Raw genomic sequence first — 18,760 nt, forward strand, 5'->3', positions numbered from 1 at the left:
TCGGAGGACGAGGGACCCGTACACATTCTGCTTCTGCCTGTGAGCTCTCGTAGCCCACATTTCTTGCACCATGTTTTGCTTGCGAAGCATGCATCAACTTGTCCAGCAACGCGTTCAGTACCAGCGGCTGGACCTTCGCCACTACAAGCTTGGTTCCACACTGCTATTGGGTGAAACATGAACAACTCGCCAAGCGTTGGAAAACTGCATTTACTGCGAAATAAACTCAATTATCGCAAGGTAAGTACAATTGTCTTATTTTTATTCTCAAGTATAGTGTTTCAACTAAGTGCATTGCCTAATACGTGTATTTTCTTTTTTTACAGATATAATGTACGACCACTTTTTGCTATGTACGTAGACGGTGCTGCACCGCTTCAGCGTCAGCTGAAACTCACTGTCTGTTTGAAAACACGTAGCAGGGCACATTTCGGCTGGTACACTCAAGAAGACCAAAGTTGGATTGTCGTAATTCCTTACTCAGGAAGTACATTCTGCGAGCTGACTGGTGTTCAGAACTTCCAGCAAAAGTATAACCTGTTGTATTGCAGCTTGCTTAGGTGTTTATCATGAAACAATGCACCCTTTCTTTTCTACCTCCGTTCTAAAAGCTTACGCATTGCCAAAGGCTAAGTACAGCTACCCACAAACACTTACGAGAAGTCTTGTGATGAAGGCATAATTCATCATAATTGGCTAGTTAGAACAAATATCGCATATTTTGATGCAGCGACATTTCGTACCTAATTTTTGCGTATTTCTGCTTCTTTTTTTTCAGCTTCAACAACTTGTTTGGATGGAGAAATCATATCTGTGGGAGGTTGCCTTCAATATAATGAACGCCATCATGGGCCATGCAGTTCAACTGCAGTACAGCCTGCATGGAAACAAAAGCAAGAGACTCTTTAACATGCGGCTATGCAGAGTGGGAACAGGTGATACGCATTTAATTTCTCAGTTTTGTGCCTCTTGCTTATATTATGCACTGCTGACAGTGTTGGGATAATAAAGGTATATGTGTTGTATGCAGATGGTGCCTGAGAGACGCAGACATCGACATCAATCAAGCGCAAGACTTCATAAGAATGTGGCTGCCAGGCGCCATCGACTATGCTAATAGCAGAAGGCGGCACTACGCCGAAGCGGCTCAACCCCCCGTAGCGTCATAAACAAAGCTTTGGTAGGTGGCCCACAGGATTGGGGATACGAGCGACAATCTGTATCAACCTATTTTAAGACCAATAAAGAAATTGTGTATATTATTTGGTGATTTTATAGTAGATCATGGCATGTTGCATCGAGCTACCATGCAATATTTGCGTAATTTAAAATCGTAGGAAATAACGGCATCGCCCACATACATCACAATGCGCCAATATGGCCATGCCAGTGGGTAATTCGGGACTATAAATTGACTAAAAGCAGCAGAGCCGGCTATTGACCAATACCGGCGCTGCCAGTAGGCAAGGTGGGACACTAGAATGGCAATGAACTGCAGAGCCGGCTATAGGCTCCCTTCAATGGTCAGGCGGCGCAGCGATCGGCTCAGCCATCAGCGCCACCGTGTCAGTTGCGCGAAACACCGAGGCGGCCACTTCTATGAAGGCATGCTTTTGCGGCGCACGTTTGAAGCATGTCGGTCGTTCTGCATTGTGGTTTTAAGGGAATCGAAAACATCGAGGGCCATTTTCGACCACCGACACTTGAGAAAGGACGTCAACTTTACGACAACAACCATGTATATCGTGTCAAAGAAGTAAACAGCACGGACATCACAGCGAAGTGCTTGTCACAACAGAGCAAGCATGCTTACGACGTCGAACTCCACGTAAGTCGACAAATCATTATTTTATTCCAGTTCAGTGCGCAAATACGGCCGTAGACGTTTTCCAACTCATTTGCAGCTTTATTACTTGCAGCGTGCCTTGCACCTCACAATTGTAGAAATTTTGGCGAGGTGGGAACAATAAGCAAGAACAAAAAAAAAGAGGAGAAACTTGCGTCCCCGTCGGTCTTTTTTTTTCGTTCTTGTTTATCGTGCGCTATATAGAAGTGAACTCGCACCTCGCGTCCGGGCCGGCAGTCGACAGGCACTTCCCACGCTTTCGTTGACGTTGACAGTTCGCATACACGTGTGCCAGCACGCGTCATGCCTAAAGCTCATCTCATTTCTTTTTTTCGTTGGCCGTCTTCATTTACAGCTGTCGATCACGCCTCGAAGAATACTGAACGGGGGATGTTCATGCCGTTACGGCGCCCTCGGAGAGTGTAAGCACTGCGCAGCGGTGACATTTTACATCAATCTGCACGAGGACGCGTCGTGTACGAGCGGCCCACAGTCATGGGGAAAGCCATCGGCAAAGCCCGACCATGACGACAATGTGCCACTGAGAAAGCTGTTTGGAGGTAGGATGCTCACACTTGCTGTTCTATGTGTTTTCGTTATATTATTTCACCTTTTTATCGTAGCTTGTGCTATGTACGCGCTCCGATTTTTTTTTCTGGGCAGTCTACATGTGTGGAGAAACATCTGAATTTCTCGCAAATGCATTATTGCGATCAAAATTTATGAATAACAACTCTTAATACTCATGCAGGATTCATTACTATTTATATGCAGCATAAATGGTATTCATTTCACAAATTGCAATTAAAGCGTGCCTTTAAAATTTTGTTGCCTAAACCACAGATGGGTCATTTATGAGGCAAAGTGCATCAAAATTGTGCAACCTCACATAACCAAGTAAGCACTGTTTTTGCCCCGCTTCTTCTCAAAATCTACTCCTGCGTGAAGTCAAATCACTCTTTCTGTGTACCATTTTAATGCCCTATTCTGTTTCCTATCCTCCTGTTTGCAGACAACAACAGTCCCTTTGTGGCAAACAAGCAGCCTGCAGAGCTGCCACCTTCCTATGTAACCCAGCATTTTGGGGGCATTGAATCAGCTTTCACTACGGTACTCCAGGAAATGGAAAAAAGTCAGGCTGAAATCAGGCGTGCTGAAATTCTTCGCGGAATTTTTCAAACTGATCAAAGAGCACTGCTGCGGCAAAAGCTAAATGAACTGCTTCAGCCGCCACACAGACCCCTTCACAGGCTGGAAGTGTCAGGTGACTTCCCTAAAGTATCCATTGCCCCGAGAAAACATCTGCAAGAACTGACACCGGAGGAAAGGGCCTTTTATAGGGCTTTCGTTCTATGCGAGACAGTTAATGAGCTCTGCGTTCTGACTGCTGGCCAGTCAAGTTGTCCGAGGTAACAACGGTTCAAAAAGCATTGCATAGAAGTATTTCTGACATGTTCTTTTCATTATGTTTATGTTGTATATATACGTCTGTGCAGGTGGCACAAGGAACGTAAAGTGCGCATCAGCAACACAGCAGCTCATACCATTTTGCGTACCCGCAGAGGCCCTCAAGAAATTCTTCGCAGCCTCCTCAAGTCCAATTTTTTTTCGTCTGAGGCTACAACATATGGTATGTTTTAAGATTGTTGGATCTAAGCTATACGATTTACATGTATGTTTTATATTAGGAATACGTATGGAGCCGGTGGCCAGGAAAGAATTTGAGCGGCAGCATGGTGTTACGGTGACAGAGGTGAGCAATTCACTTGCGTTTTAGCTTGAGATGGAAGTACAGCCTACTTTGTGATAACAAAAGAAATTTAACCTAATAGTTGTAAGTAATCATTTTCATCGATGCGATGTTCAATGTTACAGTATGTGTTATCTCATACCCTACTGCATATTTTCACTGGCAGCCTGCAGGTGAACTGGCAATTTATAAAAGTACATTGTCATCTTTTATGCAGATGTGCACAGCGTGACAGTGGACAAAAAATGGAAAGGCACGACGGAGACAAGCGCTTGTCACTGTCATGCCTTTCTGTCCGTAGTCGTGCTGTGCACCTCGTCATGGATGACCCAGTATTGCCAGTCTAGCACCGTGCTTCTTTTATGCATCTCCCTCAAATTCTTTGTTGTAAAAACCTATATTCTGTTACCATAAGGGAACTTGAGAAATGTTAACGATATTTATATAAGTAATGGGACATTTCAGGTGGGCCTGCTGCTTCATCCGCAACAGCCATGGCTTTGTGGAAGTCCTGACGGAATTTTTTCCTTCTCTGGCAAGACGTGCTTGCTCGAAATCAAGTGCCCTTACAGATGCGTAGACAAGGGGATTTTTGATGACACAGGGCACAGCATTGTTGACTATGTGCATCATGTCGATGGAAGCCCCATACTAAGAAAATCACATAAGTACTACACACAGGTCCAGATTTTAATGTACCTCCTTAATGCAAAGCAGTGTTTCTTTTTTGTATATTCAAACAAGCAGAGCGTGACCATACTTGTGTGTAGGGATGATGCTTTTCTTCGCGAAGCTATACCAAATCTCGAACAATTTTATTTTCAGTGGATGTTGCGTGAACTTGTAAAACAGCAAACTTTGTAGCATGAAAGATGCCTCACTGTAGAGTGATTCTTTTATTTATTGAATAGGTTTGTGCAATACTTCGTATAGAAGTTTCCCGTTTCTCCCGCTGTCATCAATTGGCATTATACGTGTAATTTTTTTTTCTTTTTCTGGGACAGGAAGTCCCCCCTCATGTTATTTACAAGCAAATATAGTACACTTCTTCTTTCTGGGGTTTTACATGCCAAAACCAGTTCTGATTATGAGGCACGCCCTAGTGGAGGGCTCCGGATTAATTTTGACCACCTGGGGTTCTTTAACGTGCACTACAACGCAAATAAAGTACGCTGTAGGGTATGAGCATTTTCCTGCTATCAGTGAATCAAACCCATGATTCTGTGCTTAGTAGCGGCACACCATAGCCACTGAGTTGCGGCACTTTGTGGGCAGCTTGAAGTACTTACTGCATCAAAATACTGCTGGTAGGGAGATAAGTGAAGATATATTTACAAGCTCTCTACAGTGAGCTACAACACAGCTAAGATGGTGGGAAGACCATTATTACAATTCTCGTTATCTCCCACACAGTAGCCAACACCGTCTGTCGCAATGCTCGCAGTCTAGTGACAAGATTAACCCAACCGAGTTAAAACAGTTACACTTAAATGCCATTAGAAGTAAGAACAGTTTCCGACTGCTGTAAGCAAGCCTTAAAGCAGGTATATTTTTACTGAGATTTACAGCAATGTCTAGTCAAGAACCACCGATGCCCAAGATATCGGACTACATATAGGCTCTATGTAACTTGAAAATTGCTCATTTCAGGGCAAGCAGGTTCATATTGTAGTGATAAATATTAGGGATCATTTGTGTTGTTTACTTGTTTCTACTTGTCCTCATATTCATTGCACAGCAAATGTTTATCATCAGGACTTCACGCAAGCCTCCTGTGATACAGGTCACCATGGTCAGGGATGTGGTGCTATAGTTTTTTTTTCTTCAATGGTACTCTCAGTATTACTGGGGTGAATGCTCATCTGAACCTTCTATATGCATCTAGTCACACTTGGTAAATCGGTGTATTTATTCTTGCAGTCAATCAACCAGATTAGTCCTTTATTGTGCAAAAAATTACCTTTTGCCAAGTCTAGTAAAACAACCTTCTGTCATATTTCATTGTCTTAATTATGCATGCTGTTATGACCTACCTTTTGCTTGTCACTTGTGTGTTTCCTAGTCAAGCATTGTTACATTTACCCAAACTTGCACATGTCGTTAATGTATTAGAAAATTTGTGAGGCTACCGATAGCATAGGAAAGTTCGCACACCAAATTTTCTGATCTGAGGCAACACCATTTTTACATTGTCGAAGAAAACCATGCCCACATATTTGTGCTTGTGTAACAGTGAAACAATAAAGAATGATTTGAAAATGTCCACATGTGTCAAATTTTATTACAAGGTTAAGAGTGGGTACATCATCTTGGTTCTTTCTTTGACTAGAACAGCTGCTCAACAGCAGAATCTGCCATTGGAATTCACCTTTACTGTCTAGAGATGCATATCTTGAAACATGATACAGAGAAAAGCCATGAATAATGATGTACCATTAGCATAAGTTTGAAATGCAAACAGGAAACAGATCATAACACCTGTTATGTGTAAATACAAAGCGCAATGTGTGAGCACACTGTTGCCAGTTTCTAAGCACGGAGCAGTCCCATGTGTACGTTTTGGAGTGAATGAACCTATTAAAAATGCAGGTGAACTTCAAAACAACAAGAAACTGCTGTTGTTTTGGGAGTGTTCACGATTTAATTCATTCTGATAGTGCATATATAACTTCACTGCACAAATATAATGCCCTCATTGAGATGCAAAATAAACATATTAAAGAACACATGACAAAATATCGATGCAAGGTAAACAGACAACAAAATTCAGAAATACTAAATCAAGAGTTCAGAACTGGTGGACCCAACAAATTGTGTTGCGAAACAAAAGTGGTGACAAACATACTGTTGCCGTACTGCAAACTGGGCACACATCATGACGAACCCAAATGTGTTTGGTGTAAACCTAGAAGCAATAACAGTACTGAAATAACTTCACGTATTGTACAATGTAATGCAGCCTAGCACGTCTTGCTCCTATGATGTTCACGTCAAGGTGCCAATTATATACTAAATACATTAAACCTTGTGGAATAACGACGCACAACAGCCGCATGTGTAGCTCTACGAGTCGTACCTTGTGAGGAGGCATGATAACTTGCACCGAAGAATACACACTAGTATCGAGATTACGTGGTGCACATGTCGCATACGACGCTGCTGCTGGTGATTTATTGGCATCTCCCGTGAAATGGGGAGGGGACAAGTAGTCACCTAGACTGCTTGATTTTATCACGTATGCTGTACACATTATTCATTCTAGAATTTTTTTATACATCTCCTTAAACTTCTTTTTCTTCCTCAAAATTTATCTACCTTGTACTGGTACCTATCGAAACGTTACTTGGCGTGCCACCTGGTACAATAATATGCAACTGCAAGCAAAGTGTGCACATATCGACGCTATGCGGCGCGCATTTCACATCGGACAGCACCGCCAACCGAAACGGCTATTGGTATGAACTCATAGCAGTTTGCACTTTAAAACTAAGCACGAAGATGACAGTACAGGAACAAACCACTGCAACTGAAATGATTGGTAGCGATGGAAAAAAAATGTTAGGCATAATGCTAAGAGACAGAAAAAATGGAGCTGCACGGGCCATAGGGCAGCAATCCGGTGGACCATTTAGTTACAGAATGGGTGCCAAGACAAGTGCAGACGAGGACGGCGGAGAGTTAGGCGATGTGATGAAGTTATAAAATTTGCGTGCACAACTTCGAATGAACTAGTGCAAGACAGATACTTGAAGATAGCCGGGAGAGGCCTTCGTCCTGCAGTAGATATAAAAACGGGCTGATGATGATGGCTGAAAGAAAACTGCCGGCCATCCAACAGTACCACAATGCTACACAGGAGACCTATATATGTTTCTTGGAAAGCTTAGTAGCTGAAGGAAAATTAGTCCTCATTTGGGGATAGAATTTTTTCACTTAATAGGCCTCCACCATGACGACTTTCCATAGAAGTGAACTGCCACATTCAGTGTACCTGTGTTTTATTCAGCTTTTCTCTACAATCTGCCGGAAAACTGACTGCCTCAGAAAGGCATTGTTGAAGGATTTGATCGCCAGACTAGGATGAATTTTTCTTTATGGAAAGCTTTTTCTGGGAAACCCCTATGGCTCTTCCATATAGTAGTGTTATGCTACTCCCTGGTGGATTACAATTTTTCTGTTTTCTGAACCCTCTTCCACTTTGCAGATATCGACAAAAATTATTTGCTAATTGCGGCAGTTGCTAGGCTAGACTAAATTCTCAGTGAATTACTTGCATTTAATTATTGGAGGTTGAAGATTCGCCAGCACACAGCACACGTGAAATACGTCCGTCATGAGTGGTATCATTTCAGTTGGCACTCTGTTATTGAAGATGTTATGCACTTTAATTCTCTGGATCATTCTCTCCACATGAATTCGCACTTGGGCAATGTCGTATGTGTCCCTGACTTCTTGAGCACTAAACTGAGGGCCTTGTAAAAATGGGGGCATGACTAGCACAGCATTTTGTTCACCCATAACTGTGCGTATCCCGGGAAATACTTTGTCAGCAAGTATTTTGTCACCAGCCTCAATGACATCCAGGAAACCAGAATTGACAGTAATGTGTGTGTCAGACACCCTTCCCCCATATGCATCCGAGTGAAAACAAATCATCCCGCCGGGTGTAACCCCAACGAGGAATTTCAAAGTGTACCCGCCTTTATACTGCGAGTACAGAGTCCTCTGCTGCTGAACAGTTGGTGGCTGCTCAGTGCGGATTTCTGTGCAGTCAATTATCATTGTGCAGTCTGGATAATGTGCTTTAAAACAGTCTGGCATGGTAGCCTGAATAACTCTGAGTGGAGGACGAAAAATCCATTGCTTGGTAGCAAATGCCAATGTTTTGAGGACACTTTTGAAATGCCGTGAGGCTGATGTTTCGCCAATGCTGAACAGGGTAGCCAGAGATGAATAGCTGATGCCAAGTTTTAGTTTCATTAGAAACAGCAGCAGCCGGTCTTCTTTAGATACATCACATTTGCGCTCTGTGGAGACCGGAAACACACTCAAGAGCAGGGCAAACACCACCCGATTTACATTACATAAGTCCTCAAGAGCACTAGTGCTCTTTGAAACGCTTTCGTAGCCCGCAAAATAGCTTGTCCGATGGTCTGGACCACTGTGCTTGCTGGCAACGTTGGGAGTGTGCTGCACTTCACAGTCGCGTGTCTCGTCATGGGTTATCTGCGTTGATAGGTTGTTGCCTTCAGCGCAGCAAATAAACACTGAAAATCTGCTGGTTGCGCTGCTCGTCTCTGATGTTTGAGTTTCCTAAGAGGAATTTCATGTTGTATTAGGGAACTGCTGCTGTCGCAATTCTAACACTTGACAGCAATTGAAGCATACATTTTGACATGCACTCAAAAAGATAGTGTCAAATCTTGTAAGGATAACTATGGTAAAATATTGTCAGTGCAACAGCTGATGTACCATTTCTCTATAGCTGTATTTTATTCATAGAGCCATATATGAATTTCATATGCAGCAGATGCATTTCGTTTTCATGATCCCAATTTGTTTTCAGCTTCTACAGTCACTCCACCTCTCAAGACTGCCAATTGCTTCAGTTTACACAACCCAGAAGACTTAAGTACTTAAGAAGATACCTTCATTACTTTGAAATGTGCTTCAGAATTATAGTATTGAGCAAGGTACTAAAATCACTATCGGGGTAATTCATCAATTCCATACTTTTAGATATGACACAAATTAAAACCTTAAACAAGGACTTTCTGAAAGAATATGCAGATCCAAATGCAAATGCTGGAGTATATATGAAGCAAAACTTTGCAATGGTTAATATGCTGTACAACTTGGCACTGCGTGCAATTGTATACTTTCATCCTATGCAATGTGTAATCTCGTGCAGCATTTATTTTTATGTGCCACAAGCATCACTATTTCTATATCGCTTGTGTCACAGTGGCAGAAACGAATTCTGGACAATTAGCCAAGAATGGGCACATACTGAATGGCTAAGTCATAAAAAATAAACTGAAAGAATTAAAGAATTGGTGTGCTTTAGAAATGTCTAGAAGCCTACATTACAGGTTATGTACGAAATAAATTTTTATTACTAAACAGACATCCACTTTCTTGCACTATCTTGTCGGTTAGCATGCAGTATATACGCCCATTGGCTGGTACTACCATTCAGAGCACATTTAAGCTTCATATATACATCCACAAATATATGAGGCAAGAAAGTGTACTCATGCCAAACCGCAGCAAGAAGCATAGAAAGCTTTACTTCATAATTTTTTGCTGATGAAATGTAGACAGGTGTTTCTGCTAATGGACATTTTCTTATAAAGCTCACCATTGATCTAGCTGCTACGTGGACCTCAGCGGCAGCAGATAACAGGTACAGGCCATCCCACCCCGCTGCATCTATAGAGTCATCAACCACTTCGGCTGGTACAGAGATGGCACTGCTGCTGGCATCTTCAGCACCACATTCCACAACTTCTGCCGCACAAGGCGCTGCAGTAGCCAAAGCCACAGATCTGTGAATCCACCTGCAAACGCACAGGAATCATAAGTTTGACAACCTGTATTTATGGAATTCGGCCAGTAATCATGTCTGCTATAAAAAGCGAGACAACACCAGAGGCCATATCTTATTTACGATAAATGCACACAAGATGCAATGTCGAAAGGAAGACTTATGTGTTAAAGGTTGTCAAAAGAAAATTAGGTACATTTGATATCACTAGCAGAAGTGATATAATAATAAAAAAGAATAAGTGAATAACTGCAACGTCAATAAGGTGAAAATTTTATATACCTCAGCATCGCAAGTAAAATGCAGCTGAGGTTGTGGCTACAACCCTCCCCCCCCTCCTTTCTGTTGTGGCTGTTTCTTGTCCCCTGCAGCCCAGTACCACAATTCGTTGCATGAATATATTGGATTAGTGCAAATATATACCTTCAGTTGAAATCCAGTGTGGTGTTGACTTGTCACTCTCCCTTGTTCCATTTATTTAGCTGCTTTATTTTTTTTATTTTTTTTGCATCGTGCAACTAGCCCAACACCAAACTCTCATGAAGCTATAAAAGTAACCGCTTATACAAGGGGTCGTCCTGTAAGTATAATATATAATTATTTACCGCAGCACGAGAATAGCACCTACCTGTTGAACCTAGAAATCTGTGCAGCAGGAGCCGTCGACCGCTTCTTGTAGACGGGTGGAAATATTGTTGGCAAGTAACCCGGATGATTTTCGATGGTGCTTTTTTCTTCGTTGGCAAAGTGCCTTGAACATATTCTTGTATTGTCGTTCGGGCTCCAACGTGAGAGGTCATCACCGCTGAAATATAATAGAGAGCAATCAGCTAAGACCGAGCAAATGTGTGCTAGCATGCGCGAGAGAAATGCTAATTTGCGAATACTCGACTAGTGCTGCGGTGTACTCCAGCCTTCGTTCTGTTGTTCTAAGCGCGAGAAAACATCGGCACGAATGAGCCCGGTTCCAGCAGTCGCGTCTTGATCCTGGCGCAAAAACGAGCTGCACATGGGCTTATTAATGCACAACAAAAGCACATAGCGTATAAAGCTCCTGCACAGAGCGCTTACGAAGCTGAATTTGACACGTAACAACCGCTGCGCGTTTGTTTTGGAGCGAGACGAGCTATTTACAACAGCGGGAATCAGTTCACTAGCTTTTATACAGTTATCGCTTTATTGTGCGTTTTTACGGGTGCTGCCTGATGCTGTTTTTTTTTGCGTTTACATCTTAGTTCGTTCAACAGAAAATCGCAACAGAGACACTTACTTGACGCGCCGAACCGCGACGATCCACTTCAGCCGACGGGTTGCTTCCCACGGTCTTGAAGGGAAGCGATACAACTTGATTCCGACATCCCCTTCGCGGTTGTGACAATCCTTAACGCAGCAGTATCTGCGCTTGTTCTTTTTCACGGATGAGCTGCCGATACGCCGCGGTGAATCCATTGAAAATTCGAAAACGAGGCTTTCGTGCGTGCCTGAACGCAGTACGCACAAAGGTAATTGGCGGTGAGGGCCTACTCGCGGGTGCTCACCGCCGCTGTTAGGTGGCGCGACATGTACAGCCAAACTGCATTGGAGGGTGCCTATCTGCCTGTATTGGCGCTGCCACACGATGGCCGAAATAGGCCCTTTAGTGGCATGGCCGCGCTGGGCCATTCTTGACGCGGGTAGCGCTGCCGGTTTCGGGCCTATATTTGTGCCGGTGTTTGCCGTGATATTGCCGTGCTGGGGCCAGCCTGGTTGTGCTGCCTGGGTCTAACTCGCAGAAGGATGTTGTTATCGCTGCTCTCGCGGCAGCCGTAAAGGCCCTCCTTGGAACCCTCCAACACGACTCCCCCGTCCACCAACTGTGCACAGCGGCGCTAGCCGCCCACGAGGCCCTGACTCATCATGGCTAACTCTTTCGCTCCACGGCCGCGGATACTGCAATGGAACGTCCGTTCCTTGCGCTGCCGCCATGCAGAACTTGCGGGTGAACTCCTGCAGAGTAAATACGATGTCCTGGCTCTGCAAGAGACTCATTTTCGCGAGGGGGAACTCACACTTCCTGGGTTCATCGCCTACCACAGTGCCACAAATTGTGAACTCACCACATGTGCCGATCACCCCTGTGCCGACTCGTCACATCCTCCCGGCCGCTCACGCGCATCACTCTACATCCGTGCACAACTGCCACACGCCCTCGTGTCTGTGTCGGACATCCAGTGCACCGGAGTTGAGTGAGTTGTTGCCACTGTCCGCGTCGGTTCTGTTGACACCACCGTCGCCTACATTTACGTACGGCCGGCTCGGAGGTGGGATTGCCACTTCCTCAATCGTCTAGTCGTCCGCGTCAAGGGGTGACCATGTTTTGTGCGGGGACTTTAACTCCCACAACACATCCTGGGGGAGCGGCCACACGGACCCTAACAGGCGTGATCTCTTTGATGCCATCCATGCAGCTGGACTTCTCGTCATCAACACGGGCAAGCCCACCTTTGCCCGACGAGGAGTCAAGAGTCGCAGCGTCATCGACCTCTCACTGGTGTCGGAGCGCTGTCACTACGAGTGGCACCGAAAGCCCGACACACAGGGGTCCGATCACTTTCCCATCGTCCTCGAGCCCCTCCACAATGCTCACCAACAAGTGCGCACATACTGTGTAGTGAACTGGCCCCGATTCCGCGAACTGTGTGCTACTGTGCCAGTCGCGTCAGACCTCTTCACACACATCGCTGAGTGCGCCAGCAGTGCTTCTGTTTACGGTGCTGTGCCCGCTAACACACCTGCACCGGACATTAAACAGCTCAACCTTCGAGCTGCTCGCCGGAGAGCACAACGTGTAGCCATTCGCACCGCCAAACCCGAGCACTGGACTCTCTACAATCGTATTGATGCCGTGTGCCGTCGTCACGCAAGGCAACGCCGCAACGAGAGCTGGGCTGGGCTCTGTGCCACTCTGGATGACCCCCGAAACCAGTCCCGATGTTGGGGCATCCTCGGTGCCATGCTCCGTACAAAAGTCCCCCGTTGCCCGGCCCTGTCTATTGCAGTCGCGCGTCACATCACTTCCGCCCAAGTCGCCGAACTTATTGCCGACAACTTCTGCGTTCTGCCTCATGAACCCGCCTCTGCTCACGCCGTTTCATTGGCCCCTCCCGACGAAAACAGATGCGAACTTTTTGCACCTCTCCGTTACTTCCCTACACAGGGCATTAGAGACGAGATCCGTGCATTGTGTAGTGAAGACTTCACCATTTATGAGCTCACATTTGTGCTCCAAAGCCGCAAACGTCGGTCCGCACCGGGAAGCGACGGCATCACCTATCAAATGCTTCGCAACCTCGACCACTCTCAACTCCCCCACCTCCTCGAAGCCTACAACGTCGTTTGGCGCACCGGAGTCATTCCAGCCTCCTGGAAAGAAGCCACCGTTGTGCCCCTCCTGAAAAAGGGCAAACCAGCCTCCCAACTAACTTCCTACCGGCCCATTTCCCTCACCTCTGCCGCTGGGAAAGTTCTCGAGGCAATGGCGCTTCGTAGGCTCGACTGGATCGCCGCCGCACTGGACTTTATTCCACCCGAAATGAGCGGCTTCCGACGGCATCGTGCGACCGCTGACTGCCTCGCTGACGTCATCGCTACACTAGAAGACGCCAAACAACGAGGGTATGTCGGCTACCTTGTCCTACTCGACGTTAAAAGCGCCTTTGACAACCTCCCGCACGACACCATCATGGACGCACTGCGCGCCATTCGTGTTTGTGACCGCCTCTTGGCCTACGTGTCTGCCTTCCTTAGCGGCCGCTCCTTTCGTGTGCGCGTCGGGGGCTCGACAGGCTCACCTCGCTCCATCTCCGTTGGTGTCCCTCAGGGGAGCGTCCTCAGCCCCTTCCTTTTTAATCTTGCACTGGCACGCCTTCCCGACTTCATCCCGCGCACCCTCCCTTCTGACGTCCGCCTAGCCATTTACGCTGACGATTTGGCTCTCTTCGCTGTTGGACCCACGTCAAGCGGCACGCAGGTTCGTCGAAGCATACAGGGTGCCATAAACGCCATCGACTCCTACCTCACCGGTATAGGACTCAACCTATCGCCTAACAAACCGAGGCCCTGCTCGTACACCCCCAATTTCGCGGGCGCTACCAGATTCCTCGGCTCCATCTGCGCGGTGTGCTCCTCCCGTGGTCCCGCAGAGTTCGCTACCTGGGAGTTCTAATCGACCACAGGCTCAGCTGGAAACCAGCCGTAGCGGCACTCCGCAAGGGCTCAACCAAAGTTGGAAACGCCGCGCGCTCCCTCCTTGCTCGAGGCCGCGGGTGTTCGCCGCAACTAGCCCTCAGGATATACAACGCCGTTGCCACCTCAAGATGCCTTTACGGACTTCCTCTGGCATCTCTTAGACCCTCCCAATGGGAAACTCTGGACATGCAACACAGGCAAGTCATCCGACAACTATACGGCTTCCCGCGCAACTCACCAATTGGCCCCACCCACGCGGAAGCCATAGACTTCCCCCTGTCCGTCAGAGCACAATGGCGCGCTCTCAACCACGTCGAACGGCTACAACGCACCCGCCAAGGACAATACCTTGTTCTGCGACTGCACTCTCTCCCCCACTCCTGCATGGGACGGCGAGCAGCAGAGTTTCACTCCCTGGCTCCCCCCCACTCCCCATCGTCACCGCCCGCCCCTCATTCACACAACCATTCCGGGTGTAAGAAGCAAGCGGAACACCCCCACTTGCGCAATTCTCCAGGAAGTCGCCGCCACTTTCGATGAAAGACTTTTTGGCCGCGTAAAAGTGTTCACCGACGACTCGGTTCTCAAGAAAGGCTCCGCAGCAGCAACCTGCACCATCCCAGAGCTGTCAACCCGCAAACAGTGTCGCATTCGCGGCAGTTGCTCCTCAACTCTGGCTGAACTTGCAGCACTTGACCTGGCTGCCGACCTTGTTCTCGAACATCTCCCACCTGCTGTCGCCATACTCACCGACTCTCGCGCCGCCCTACAAACCCTTATTAAAGGGGAAAGAGGCCCGCTCATCGGCCAACGTCTTTCCATGAAGTTCGCATACGCTCAACAAATGGTTGCGACCTTCTCCTTCAATCGGTCCCATCACACGCCGGCATCCAAGGCAATGAACTGGCGGACGACCTTGCCAAACATGCACACGACCAGGACATACCGTTTACTGACTTCGTTTGCCCGTTCGACTCTGCCCGCCACAAAATCTCCAATGCCATCAGAGCCAAACACCCCGACGCGCGAGTCGCCTCCGGTGCTCCGCCTCGTCCCTACCGAAGTTGGGGCTCTCTCGAGCCGATAGGGCATTTCTTCTCCGACTTCGCGTTGGTTGTGCCAAAACGGTCCAGCGAGTTGCTCAACTATCCGGCACCGGCAGTTCTGTCTGCCTCAGCTGCAACGATGGCTCAGATGAAACCCTGAGCCACATTCTTCTTGAGTGCGCCGGCTATATCCACGCCCGCGACTCATTAACCGCCGCATATCGCCGCCTTGGACTCCCATCTGACAACGCGGACGTTTTGCTTTTCCCCCGTGGTCACCCTTCTATAATCAAGCGAGCTTTCACAGCTCTGCTTGATTTCTTTGAAACCACGACACTTTACACGCGGCTATAGGCCCCGTTTTCGCTACTTCTTCCCCTCTTCAGGGTCTTACCGCTTCCCGCTTTTCACTCCTCACCCTTTAACTCCCATTATCCCTTCCCCGTGCAGTGCTGTTGAGGTGACCTCATATCGAGAGACAGTTACAGTGCTGCACTTTTTTCTTCACCCTCATTCAAAAGCCGCTTACTACTACTACTACTAAGATAGAAAGTGAAGAACAGACGGATCGCATGGTGCTGCAGTTCCGCAATAACTACAATGTTTGTGTATCACATGCTGCTGGAACTTCCGCGGGGTGCGCTATTTTCATCAGAAATAATCTGGGAGTCATAGAAGAGAATGTTTTTTCCTGTCAAAGTGGGAGACTGCTTTTTGTGGATTTTTTCTTTTCGGGCGTAGGTTGGCGTGTGATATGTGTGTACGCCCCCAAAATAGAAAGTGAGCGGTTGTCCTTTTTTTTGAAAGGGCAGGCCAGTATTTACAGTGTGACAGGAAAGTCGTGTTGCTCGGAGATTTCAATTGTGTATGTTTTGCTGCTGATCGAGTGAAACAGCTTCCAGTGCACGACAAAAGTGCTGTACTTTTAAATTCACTCGTGCAAGATTCTAACCTAGAAGACGTTGGTCATGTCTTGTCCAGTGCTGGTGTGCCCGCATTCACACATTTTCAGGGGCATAGTCACGCTAGGCTAGACAGAGTGTACGTCTAGCCTAGCGTGACTAGACAGAGTGTACGTTGCACTGGATCTTGTTTCCATGTGTGGCAGTTATAGTGTGAAACTTGTGTCGTTCAGCGATCAGAGCCTTGTAACGCTCACTATAGGTACTAAACCAAGCAAGTCGAGATTTAACTGGAAGACGTGGAAGTTTAACGATAGGCTGCTGTTGAACGAATCGTTTTGTGAAGGCGTGAAAGAAAAGTTACACAGATTGATTGAGGCCGCAGAAGGTAACATGCTAGAATTTTGGGAGATTTTTAAACAAGAAGTTAAGATCAGCGCTATAGAAGAAGCCACTACGGAAACTTTTAACAAAAGAATATGAGAAAAAGAAATACTACAGGAGCTTGACTTCTTGTACACTGTAGAAAGCGACAGACCTGGGAGCCGAACAAAAGAAATAAAAGAATTGAAGAGCCAGCTTGAGCTTATCGATGAAAATAAGTTCAAAGGAGCAGTTGTAAGAGCACGAGCGGAAAGGGTCTGGCTAGGCGAGACACCGACAAAACGAACCTTATCGGACGAAAAGGCGTAATGAAATCAGAATGATTCGACACGGGAACGAAATCACGGACCAACCTGAGAAAATCGAACAAGCGTTTCTTAATCATTACGGTGAATTATTCGAGAGTGCTAAGGACGTCACAGAAGGATTCAAAACGGACTTCCTGTCAAACATGCCACAGCTAGAAGACGATATTCGGGAGCGTCTGGAATGGCCTCTGAGCATCACCGAAATCGAAAGAGCCATAGATGATTTAGTTGTAGGCAAGTCCCCGGGACCTGATGTGCTCGGAGCGGCTTTTTATAAGACCTTCAAAAGTGACGCCAGCCAGGTCCTGTTACGATTGTTTAAGGAGGTCTACACCCGAAAGCTGGTTCCTCCATCTTTTCGGACTTCGCACGTGGTGCTGATACCAAAAACAGACGACCCAGATAAATTGTTAGCTGTCGACGCTTATCGCCCGATATCACTGATGAACGTTGACTATAAGATATTTACGAGAGTGCTCGGAAAGCGATTACAAGGAGTAGTGACACGCATCGTATGGCCGCACCAAACATGCGGCATTAAAGGACGGCCAATCTATGCAAACATTCACATCGCCAGAAGCATTTTAGAATACTGCGACGACCTAGGTGAACACGGAGCCATGTTACAGTTGGACATGCAGAAGGCTTTCGACCGTGTGGCTCATAAAATTCTTTTCTGTATTCTAGAACATGTAAATGTAGGTGAATTAATTTTGGATGGGGTAAAGATGTGCTATCAAGACTGTACCGCCAACCTCATAATAAACAAAAAGGTTACCAAAATCTTTAGGGTGCGATCATCCGTGCGCCAGAGGTGTGGTTTGTCCCCTCTTTTATTTGCAATATACATAGAGCCGCTTTGTAGGAAGACCAACAATGACAATAGAATATTGGGTTTCAGAGTACAGTCCGCAGAAGTGAAAGTGCTCGCATATGCGGACGACATTGCGTTGTTTTGTCGGGACAAAGAAAGTGTTGAAATCGCGATCGCGGAAGTGTTATCATACTGCAGAACGACAGGCAGTGCTATCAACTTTGATAAATGCCTAGGGGTATGGATCGGGAACTGGGTAAACCCTCCAAGTACGTTTGTAAATATCCAGTGGACCGTCACGCCGGCAAAGTATCTTGGGGTGCCGCTTGAGCACTACCGTGACGCAGTGGATTACTGGAATGCTGAAACAGAAAGAGTTACAGAGTGTACACTTAAATGGGGGGGGGGGGCGCAATTTCTTAATGTTTGCTCGCGTGACGGTCTGCAACCTCTTTGCCGTTGCTAAAATCTTTTACGTGCTTCAAGCATTGTGCATGTCAAGGGCCAACATACAGCGATTCCACAGAGTACTCGCAGTGTTTGTATGGGGTTCAAGCTGGGAGCGCACCAGTCGCACCAATCTATTTCGCTCCGTTAAAAGTGGAGGACTAGGTCTTGCACATTTGTTCATAAGGCAGATTGTGTCGAGGTTTGTTTACTTACGGGACCAAAAGGACCCGTTTTTGTTAACTATGTTTCAAGTAAGGCTGAGCGAAGCTATACCAGAATTCATCGTTTCGTCTCGCCGGTGCAGTCAATGTAGATTGCGCGGTTTTCTAAAGGAAGTCGTCTGGGCTTTCCAGCTTTTGAAGGTTCGGTTTTCTATGGAATACCTAAGTCGGGTACCACGAAAGCGCTTATATAAGGACTTGATAGAGGCAATGTTGCCGGTACCATTGTATCGCTCGATGTTCCGCATTGGACCGGAAAAGGACG

At 46.6% G+C, this 18,760-nt stretch overlaps 2 protein-coding genes across 2 annotated transcripts in view; one reads left to right on the forward strand and one right to left on the reverse strand.

Moving 5' to 3' along the window:
* Positions 1-6,757: 6,757 nt before the first annotated feature.
* Positions 6,758-11,601, reverse strand: LOC119435306 (uncharacterized). The gene is made up of 4 exons (XM_049659791.1): positions 11,414-11,601; positions 10,772-10,948; positions 9,958-10,156; positions 6,758-8,909 (listed from the first exon to the last, which is right to left on the reverse strand). Exons 1-4 carry the CDS (start codon positions 11,590-11,592, stop codon positions 7,863-7,865), a joined length of 1,602 nt encoding a protein of 533 aa, XP_049515748.1. The 5' UTR covers positions 11,593-11,601; the 3' UTR covers positions 6,758-7,862.
* Positions 11,602-11,703: 102 nt separating this feature from the next.
* LOC119435308 (uncharacterized) overlaps positions 11,704-18,760 on the forward strand; it is a 48,169-nt gene continuing 41,112 nt past the window's right edge. The window contains exons 1-2 of the mRNA XM_037702214.2: positions 11,704-11,728; positions 12,591-14,204. Of these exons, the coding sequence (XP_037558142.1) occupies positions 11,704-11,728; positions 12,591-14,204 (1,639 nt within the window). The remainder of the gene's footprint in view (positions 11,729-12,590; positions 14,205-18,760) is intronic.

This window comes from Dermacentor silvarum, unplaced genomic scaffold, assembly GCF_013339745.2.
Source record: "Dermacentor silvarum isolate Dsil-2018 unplaced genomic scaffold, BIME_Dsil_1.4 Seq607, whole genome shotgun sequence".
In the NCBI taxonomy this organism is placed as follows: Eukaryota; Metazoa; Arthropoda; class Arachnida; order Ixodida; family Ixodidae; genus Dermacentor; species Dermacentor silvarum.